A 10,164-nucleotide genomic window follows, 5' to 3' on the forward strand; every position below is an offset into this window, starting at 1 on the left:
GCTTGTGTTAACTCCAGGATCTTGAAGCTATCAAACTGCCACCACGTTTGTAAACCTCTGCCTAAAAAGGCTTCTGCGTGCTCATATCCTGCTGGTCTCTTACTCAGAATGCAAAGAAAAGATTGATATTCCTACAACCGTATTCCATCAACTTTCCTCAACGTTACCCTGGAAAAGCCCAAAAGGCCAACTCAAAACTAAAAAAAAGAAAAACAAACTCAGCAGACAGTTTTTTGTTGGACAGATTTCTTTATCCAGTCTTAACTGGCTCTAACTTCAGCTTCATGATAACACCTTTTTTTGGTTCACGTGGGCCAAAAATTACTGAACACACAAAGGAGCTCTGTTCCTTCAGCATACCTGGAATAATGTACATTCTGGTAACACACGACTTTCCCCAGACAGCAATTCTCCTCAAACTCAGATGGCCTGAAACACAGACTCTCAGGTTTATACAGTGCTGTCTTTACCAGAGCTTGGCCAAAATAGTGTCTGTATAAAGACTAATAACAACCAAGATGATGCATGCTGCAGCTGCGTCAGTGCAACATGAACAACAAGAGATGCATAAGTCCAAGTTTATCTTGAGATGTCACTTAAATGGCCACGGCAAGACGCACCGTTCTTCGTGTTTGTGTGTAATCTTTATTTTTAGCCAGGGCAGCTGGCACAGAAGAGCTGAAAGAAAGCAGACAGGCTTATATGCGCCTCCCAGTTACTAAAGCCATATCCATGTTTTCTTTTTATTCCTAAGTTTGTTTTTCTTTGCATTTCCTGGGGATTTGAATTTTTCACTTAATAATCTACAAATAATGTGCAATTTAGTAAAAACAAAAACAAAACCCCGTCTTTTAAATATCTCATAAGTGCATAAGTGCACCAAATTCCTGGAATCAGTCTTGAGTTATATCTCCCAGTCAACAACACTTTTTTATTTAGTGTGCCTTACGAATTGGAGAAAACAGATCTAAGTACAGATCTGTCAAACCAATAGTAATTAAGAGGATCTTAATTGCACTGGACCTGTGGTTTATGTCTGTGTATCCTGACTGCAATGCTCTGGCTGCCTGGCGTGGATCACATGCAGACAGCTCTTTCCCCCAAATTTTCTTTGGCTGGATCATTTTCCACACAGCCCTTTTTCATTCAGCGCTAGAATGAAAACTATGTCCCTTTCTAACCAACTCTGGTATTAACATCAATTTGAACATTCCTAAGTAAGAACACAGGCATATAGATAGCCCAAAGAGAGGCGAGAAGCCGCAAAAATTATTAATGTGAACAATTTCCCTTTTGAAGTTTGTGAGTTCTTGGTCATTTTCCTGCTTTTTATCTGCATAAAAATCCAAACAAGGACATAGGCTGGTCAATGCTGAAACGGCTACACCATGCTGTCCCTCCAAAGAGCATTTGAGAGGTGAAGTTTAGATTAGGGATGGGGTGGGGGGCAACAGTAAGTTCTAGAGGAGCCAAAGTGGGGAGTGGTGAAAGGGGTAACCGGTGGGAAAGGGCTGTCACTGGGGACTAGGGCTGTCTCCAAACCTCCTGTCAAGTTTAAATCACATACAGCTCCACCGACTCTCAGTCTGCATCCTCCTCTCTTGTGCTCGCTCGCTCCGAGCTCCCTCCTCTCTGCATCTGCCAGTTGCGCTCCCTGTCAACCTTGTGAGGGCTCCTGTGAGGCGTCTTCCTCTGAACATCTGCAGCAGCTTTTCCCCGTAACGAACTACAAAACTTCATTTTATAAAGATCTCAAGACGCTGACACCAAACAGTCACCATGGAGGCCATCAAGAAGAAGATGCAGATGCTGAAGCTGGACAAGGAGAACGCCATCGACAGGGCGGAACAGGCCGAGACCGACAAGAAGGAGGCGGAAGATAAAAGCAAGCAGGTGACGCGTGGCTCATGAGTTTAATGTTTAATACAGGAATATTAAAATGTCACAGCATATTTACAACAAATGAAATAAATGCACCACACATGCATAAATTAATTTTAATAATTACTTTTTTCCAAAATATGAGGAATCTTCTTTGTCAAAAAAATGTGGACATTTTCAATATCAGGATTATATATCTAAATGTATCTGTAAAGTTACTGATAGCAGTTGTATTACAACATTATTAAGTTGTTGAGTTGTTTTTTTCACTTTTTCTATAATAGTTTTTTTTGAAATAGTTTTTGATTTATTTTTGTTGCTAAAGTTCAGTCATAATCTAAAATACTAAATAAGAACACCAAAGCACAATTACAGATTGCTGATATATTTCTCAGCAGCCCTAAATGCTGAATCACAGGGATCAGTTGATACTGAGCTCCTTGTTCTGCAGTAGGAGACGGTGGAGGATATCCACAGAGATGGCAGTGACAAGAGCTAGGCTTATTATCTGAACTGAATCAAAGGAAAAGCTGCCAGGTTAAAACAAACCTATAGAATATCACGGTTTGACTCTGGCAGCATCCTTATCAGAAGTGAAGTTTGTACAATATAAAACCTCATAAATTTCTGTGCCCCCATATTTGGCGCCGCAGCGCTCAAGCCACAGACAGAATGATGTTTCCCAGCCAAACTTAATGACAGTGTACTTTAATTTGATACAAACAAAATAGAATCTGGAGATGCAATAGGATATCCGAGGTTTCTAAATACAAGCAATTATCGCACAGTGGGAGATGGTGTCATCATTAATGTGGTATGAAAGGAATGTTAGAGAGCAGCAAGTTAGAGAGACTCGGACAAAGCCAGGATGAAGGATCGAGCAAGTGGAAAGTGGAAAGATCCACTCTCTGGTAGCTAATGCCCTAACAACTCCCTCAGAGAGCACAGGGAGCATCAGTTGTCACTGGCACGGCACATATGGACCCTCAGCATGTCTTTCGGAGCAAAGAACAGTCAGCATGAAATCCTAGAAGATTATGCAGAGCTCTTTAGTTTGTTGGGATGGCTGCAGCTCAAATAGTGCTAAGAGATGCTTTCTTTGCTATTCTTGGCATGATGAGTAGACTTTCAGAGTGCAGTTAGGCTGACGAAAGGCACTGAAAATACACAAAACTGCATGCAAAATTAACATCTATTACACACAACATCAGGCACAGACTCTGGCGGCAATTAAAGGATTGGGCCACCCAGACTCTGCAGCTATGTGTCTTTTCAGAAGGAACGTCCTAGTTACCTCACATAATCTACAGGCTTCATGGTGAATGTTTGACTCTGGAGCTTTTTAAGTGGAAAGAATAACCCTAATTAAAATAACAGCACACATGTATTTGTTGAGAGGAGCTAGCTGTAGTCCAAAATCATGCACCCACTACGTATTTTCACCTCCTTATCTTCAAGTGAAATTCATCTTTCTGAAATACATCAGGATTATCCCAAAATAACATTTAAGTGATCTGTAAAAGATCTATCGCCCACTACTGCTTTCTGTCATATACCAGAATTTCATCATACTCACTTTAACTGAACAAAAATCTATATTTGATTCCTGACTTTCTCTCACATCTGCCTTTTCTCAGCTGGAGGATGAGCTGCTCGCTCTGCAGAAGAAACTGAAGGGAACAGAAGATGAACTGGACAAGTACTCCGAGGCCCTGAAGGATGCTCAGGAGAAACTGGAACTGTCGGAGAAGAAGGCCACAGACGTGAGTTCACCACCAAGACGCCATCGGAAAGGCATTATTACAGTGGAACCCCACAGCTTCTAAAATATCAGTATCAAATACTTCATATGGACTGAAATAGATATCACTCTATGAGAGGGAAAAAGGGGACCAGTAACATGGACACACATTCCTCTCTGTCAAAGCTAGTTTAAACAAAATCATTGGCTAAAGTGCTTGACTCAGATGAAGAGTTGCCTCTTCTGCTTACATAACCCAAAAAAGGAAATGTCTGGACTCGCCCAATAGTTTAGTGCAGCTTGGTTGTTTCTAAAGTGCAAAATATGAACGTGAAGTGATTAAATCACTGACGGTCATACATAAAATAATACATATTGAAATAGGATAGGAATAAAAGAAGACATGAATGGTTGTTACTTTAAAGAACTGCCTTCAGATTAAATTTTTTTTAAAAATCCACCGCAATGTAAACTAATAACCCAGAAATCCTGAATTGATTATCTTGCATCTTCTAACCCAGACTGTGGAGATAATCACAGAGTTATTGGTGGTTCACTGAGGTCTGTAGCCGAGCTATTTCTCAAGCACAGACACAACTTGGTCAGCCTGTTGCCGACCAAAGAATTTCAGGAATGCAGCCTAAGCAAACAGAGAACCCCGTACTGCAGTTTCTAATGAAATCAATGCTTTGGCCTTTTTTGGGGCTGAGATGTTATTCTCTCCTCAGTCTGGCCTTTACAGTAACATACCTAGGCAGTGTGCAATGCTGAATGACTGCCGACCTTTGGAGACCATCTACATTTATGTCATGTATTTATTGCTTAAACATATCCTTTCCAGGAAAATGATGGCAATCTAACTGGGGATTATGCCTTATCACAAACAAAATAAATCCGGACACAGACTTGGCTTAGTTTGCTTTTGGGAGTGAATCATGACCAATATAATAATATTGATCTGACACCGGGAAAGAAAAGAGTGGTTTTGAAGGTGGCTCGTGGAGATTCTCTTCCCTTCAAGTCTGTGAAGTTTTCAGGAGGATTTGGAAAGTGTTTCAGCTTCACAAAGCAGGTAAAAATCTGAGCTGAAGTAGGTGAGACGACCTCAAAGGTTAGAGGTGATAACAGATGATTTTATTCCTCTGATAGGTTATCAGGTGGCCACAAATACTTTTTTGCTTCTTTCACCTTCTAATGTATTTCACACTCATTGTGTGTGTGTGTGTGTGGGGGGGGGGGGGGGGGGGGGTTACCGATACATATAAATGTAGTAAAAGAACGAAAACGTGAGGGGGAGGAAGAGTAGGAGGCAAATGGGGGCGATGAAGAAATGTGTCGCCACCCGATGGCTGCAGGTCATGTCTGCAACCAAATCAATTTACATTCCACGCCACTGCAGGTCAACAACCCCTAGTGAAAAGGATTATTACGGCCCCACCCCACCCTTGACCCTCCTCCTCCTCCACTAGAAGTAAATCTTTGGACTTTTGATTCCGGTCCTTTGATACAGTTTACAACCTGCTTCTCTCTCCTTCACCATCCCCCACTGACATTTACTTTCCTTCCTTTTCTCTCTCAGACAACCAAATCCAATCACACGATGATCCCTTAAACGTGATTCACGCTTTATCTAACAGCAGACAAATAACTCTGACAGTGCACTTCCTCTGCCTTCAGTCCGAGCAGTTGCAACACCTTCACTTTGCCATATAAGTCCACAATAGAAAACCCTGGCCTCACAAAAAAGTGACTTTACACACCTCCTTTGTGGAGGAAAAAAAAAAGTCCCACATTCCCCTCCTAAATCCTGTGATGTCATCTGAGACAGGCTTCTTCACATGATTGGAGGATCTCGTCATAAATTTCCTGAAAACTCCCAGCCCTTTTTTTCCGCCGTCCCAGCACCGCACCTCCCTGATTTCCTGCCCGAGAAAAGATTTCCACAGAGCCTGCAACTTTGAGGCGAATTCATAACTTAAGTGTATCGACTGCCGGTTCAGACGAATCCCCGTTTAAAGAAACCAAACAGTCGGAATTATGGAGGCCGTGAAGAAGAAAATCCAAGCCCTCCAGCAGCAAGTTGATGAGGCAGAAGATCGCGCACTGGCAGTACAAAAGGAGCTGGAAACTGAACGGGAACTGCGCGAAAAAGTGAGATCAGTTTGTATTTGGTCCAACTTGAAGTGAACTTCTTTTAGTTTTTGTCTTGATCTGTAATCCCAGCAAACCGGTTGAGCATCTTCACTGTAATCTGGGACTGAAGCGTTTACGCACTCCTGAGAGCTGGACTTGCAAAGTAGCGGTAATAATAACGCACCTAACGCGCGAAATAAAAACCGAAACCTCTGCATACAGAGAACGGTTAAAAAAAAAAAAAAAACTGTAGTTTTTTCTGTCTTCTTATTTTCTATACAGTCGTTACAGAGACAAGTTGAAACATCCCTGTGTCGACATTCCTTTGCAGACTTTTGTTCGGCTGTGTTATCTAACTCCAGCCCGCCCCATATATCTACCAAAACACCAAGAAATGCTGCAAGAGTCCCCGGTGTTTCATTAACTGTCAGTGTGGTTGTTTGACTGTAAAGAAAATGTAAAATTGAAGGTTTTAAAGGGTACAATCTTACAGTTACACCTCTTGTCAATCATTCAAAACTTTTTTTTTTCCCTCCCTTGCGCCCTTTGAGCTTTTTGATTGAATAACAGCTGACACACCGTCCATCTGAAAAGGTGCCCGGAATCCTCTTTCCTGTTCCTCTTGAGCCTCTACACAGGAAGGAGAGAGCAGGCATGGTTATCTGCGCTATCAGTGCTGTGGGAAACAGGCTGAGAAGAAGAAAGCTGTTGTCCTCCCAAACATGCTTTGGTTTACACTACAAAAGTGAAGACAGCTGTAAAATATCAGATGCCAGCATGTTTATTAAAAAAAAGCTGTCACTGCCTTATCCTGTGTCAGCATATTAGTAAAGCAGGTAGCCAGGCTGCAAAGTCCACAACTCATCAAAGTCACTAAGGCTGAAAAAGAAAATGAAACGGAGACATGCAAGGACCTGATCTTGACATCTTCTTAAAGCCATGAATGAAAGGGGGGAAAAATAATAGCGTAGCTTCCTGTTTTGGCTGCATTCATGTTTCCTTCCTGGCCTCTGACCTGCGACCTCCCTATCTCTCTCAATCTGTGGCTACAGGCTGAGGGCGAAGTAGCATCGCTGAACCGCAGGATCCAGCTGGTGGAGGAGGAGTTGGACCGTGCTCAGGAGAGACTGGGCACAGCCCTGCAGAAGCTGGAGGAGGCCGAGAAGGCCGCAGATGAGAGCGAAAGGTGAAAATCAGCATAGATCTGTAGTTTCAGATGTATTTGTTACTGCTGTGAGTCACTGTGTGTTTTAATGTTAAGTGAAAGTTCTACACAGCCCACCGTCTTGAAGTTAACTATCACGGGCGTTTGCTGTTACCATGCAGATAGGCTTCAGCCTATTTCATGTGGCACAAAAAAAAAAAAAAACTGAGCAAGCACACAAGTGAACTGGCTGAAATCACCCTCACTGGCTCATTTTCATTGGCTGGGAGTAGTGAGGGAAGCCTATTGGAATGTGTTGTTCATTCCCTCAGAGTGGAAATAAAGTTTGCTTGACTTTTTAAAAAAAAAAAAAAGTAAAATAAATGAAAGCAATACTTTGTAAAACTTTGTAAAGTTTGAAGTTTTATTTTTCAAGGAAAAATCAAAAACGGCAATAGCACAAAAACTAGAGGCTTAAACAGAACAGTAAGGTTATGTGATAGTTATCATTTGACTTGTCTTGTTGTGTTGGCTTATTAAATGGCCCATCGGAACTGAAGCAGGAAGGCTTGATAACAGAACTGTATACAGAGCCATACAAGTCACAGTGTGATACAAAGATAGAGAATCCCATTAGTGCATAGATGCCATTGCCTGTCAGTGAAATTTGACAGGTAAAAAATAACTGTTGGAAATGCAAAGTTGGTGGTTACTGAGTTAAGTCAGCTTTTAGAGAGACTCCCAGATTACCTCTGCAATGTCGAGTGTCTTTATGGTCTTGTTGGACTAAATGTTCTGCATCGTTTCCATCTTTAGAGGCATGAAGGTGATTGAGAACAGAGCCATGAAAGACGAGGAGAAGATGGAGATCCAGGAGATGCAGCTCAAAGAAGCCAAACACATTGCCGAGGAAGCTGACCGCAAATACGAGGAGGTATGAACGGACGGATTGTATTTATTTTTTTGTGAGATGTCGCTTCAGCTGATGTTCAACTGTGATTTCATTCCAGGTTGCCCGTAAACTGGTCATCCTCGAGGGTGAGCTGGAGAGGGCAGAAGAGAGGGCAGAAATTGCAGAACTGTAAGGAGAAATTCAGTGCAGTTATTCTCACCACAATATGTGAATTTTAAATATATTCTAAGCAAGTTATTGGAAAAAAAAACAACATCTTTTCGTTCTTTCAGTAAGTGCAGTGACCTGGAAGAAGAGCTTAAGAATGTTACCAACAACCTCAAGTCTCTAGAGGCTCAGTCTGAGAAGGTAAGCTCACTATCATAGAACACCATCACACATCCACACTCACCACTGTCACCCAATACAGCCACTCAACAGGATCAGCAGCACATTAAGTGCCTTTGTTTCGTGCTCACATTCACTATTTGCATCCTCATCTCGACTACCATCACCTAAAAAACAGGGGAAGTACCCTGATCATCCTAAAATGGCACAAACAAAAGTTGTTGCTTTTCTCTGTCTGCATAGTACTCTGAGAAAGAAGACAAATATGAGGAGGAGATTAAAGTCCTGAATGACAGACTTAAAGAGGTAAATTCATTCACTCTGCTTAAGCTGAACCTGTGTTTTCTGAGGTAAGCTTTGCATATATATTTTAATGTATTTACTGTTTGAAAAAGGCGGAAACCCGTGCAGAATTTGCAGAAAGGACAGTGGCTAAGCTGGAAAAGACCATAGATGACTTAGAAGGTACGCTTTCTTTCAGCCCTCATATTCTACCCTACACTCCTTCTTGTAATAAATCTTTAACTTTCTGCTCTGTGATTTCTTTCTTTTTCCGATTTCCCCTTCATGGCCTGCAAACTTTTTCCTCTCAACCTCCTGTGTCCCGCTTACTCTCTGCCTTTTGACCTGCAGATGAACTGTACACTCAGAAGCTGAAATACAAGGCTATCAGCGAGGAGCTGGATCATGCCCTCAATGATATGAACACCTTGTAAACCCTGCACTCTGCCGACTTTGCATCTTTAGAAGCACTTTGTCTCTTTTATTCCTTTGCATTCAGAGCTCCCTTCTCCTTCTTTTTGCATTAAACTGAAGCTTAATAAAGACCTTTTTCTCTTTTACACTGCCTTCTGTCGTTCACTGCAATCTGCTCTTCATCATTTTGCAGCTGTTTGTGCATTTTTCTCACTTTGAGGCTTACAATTTTACCTGTTACCTGACAAACAGTTATATTATATATTTCCTGCTGCTTTTCATTACAGAGAACCTATCACACGCAAAAGAAGAAAACATAGGAATGCACCAAGTCCTGGACCAAACACTGCAGGAGCTCAATAGCTTGTAAAATGCCAAGAAGAACATCAAATAAGTAAAAAAAAAATAAAAACAAACAACTTTGTAAAAGAGATTTTCTACATGCCATCCATTTTTTTTTTTTTTTTGCAATTTCACTCTTAATTTGTAAAACACATGTAGCCCTTTTATGTATTTATGGTCCATTTTGTTCCTTTTCCTTTTTAAAAAAATGGTTTTGGGTCCACATGATTTCAGTATTGGTGCTAGGAATTGTGTTGTAGACCAAACTCTGTGCACAAATAAAACCGATGATGACGACGGTGTTAATGCTGCTGCTGATGTTTTGTGTCATATCCGCAAGCCAGTTTCAACACACATCTATAAACCGTTCCAGGGAAAAGAGCTCACCCTTCAGTTTACATGTGCTGACATGCACACTGTGCTCTCTGTGCTAAGACAGCAGCTTTTTTTTTTTGCAGATGCTGAATCTCTTCTTTCACAACAGTAATGCCACTGAGTGCTATAATCAAGAAATGGCATACAACCGCATGAGGTTAATGTTAAAGATGTTATCAGAGTATAAGTGCGTCCTCAAACTTCTTATCGAGCTTCTTGTGACTGTGAGCTGTAAAATAAACAGTTCCAATTGCTTTATGCCGTATAGTAAAGATAATTACTGAGCAATAAATGAAAAGTTAAAGACTACGTCCTCAACATTAAACCAATTGCATATTGTGTAACAATTACTCACTATTAGAAACACGATCCAACTCTGCATCAACACTTATTGGCTTCAGCACAAAGTGTTGCAAAATCGTGTGGGTCTTGTTAACAGACCATGACAGAGTCCAGGCAGTAAAGTAGGCTGTGTGATCTGATGGAAAGTTTTGGAAACAACCGTTTTTGAGACGCTTCAAAATGCATTAACACAAAAAAGAAAAGTCCTACAATTCAATTAGATTAAAAAAAAGCAAAAACAAAACCTTCACAACAACTAGATTAGTGTTC

The 10,164-nt window shown here is 41.2% G+C and overlaps 1 protein-coding gene across 4 annotated transcripts; it reads left to right on the top strand.

Annotated features, from left to right (window-relative positions):
• The first annotated feature begins 1,556 nt into the window (after positions 1-1,556).
• On the top strand, positions 1,557-9,483 carry LOC134616498 (tropomyosin alpha-1 chain-like). 4 transcript variants are annotated; one of them, XM_063461333.1, is made up of 9 exons: positions 1,557-1,893; positions 3,519-3,644; positions 6,808-6,941; positions 7,716-7,833; positions 7,910-7,980; positions 8,085-8,160; positions 8,383-8,445; positions 8,535-8,604; positions 8,773-8,870. In XM_063461333.1, the coding sequence occupies exons 1-9, from the start codon at positions 1,780-1,782 to the stop codon at positions 8,853-8,855; spliced, it is 855 nt and encodes a 284-aa protein (XP_063317403.1). In that variant the 5' UTR covers positions 1,557-1,779; the 3' UTR covers positions 8,856-8,870. The 4 variants fall into 4 exon arrangements, with proteins under 4 accessions (XP_063317403.1, XP_063317400.1, XP_063317404.1 ...); XM_063461330.1 differs by lacking the exon at positions 8,773-8,870 and adding an exon at positions 9,123-9,483 and having other exon boundaries at positions 1,560-1,893; XM_063461334.1 differs by lacking the exons at positions 1,557-1,893; positions 3,519-3,644 and adding an exon at positions 5,490-5,773.
• Positions 9,484-10,164: the final 681 nt, after the last annotated feature.

This window comes from Pelmatolapia mariae, linkage group LG18 (assembly GCF_036321145.2).
Source record: "Pelmatolapia mariae isolate MD_Pm_ZW linkage group LG18, Pm_UMD_F_2, whole genome shotgun sequence".
Lineage (NCBI taxonomy): Eukaryota > Metazoa > Chordata > Actinopteri > Cichliformes > Cichlidae > Pelmatolapia > Pelmatolapia mariae.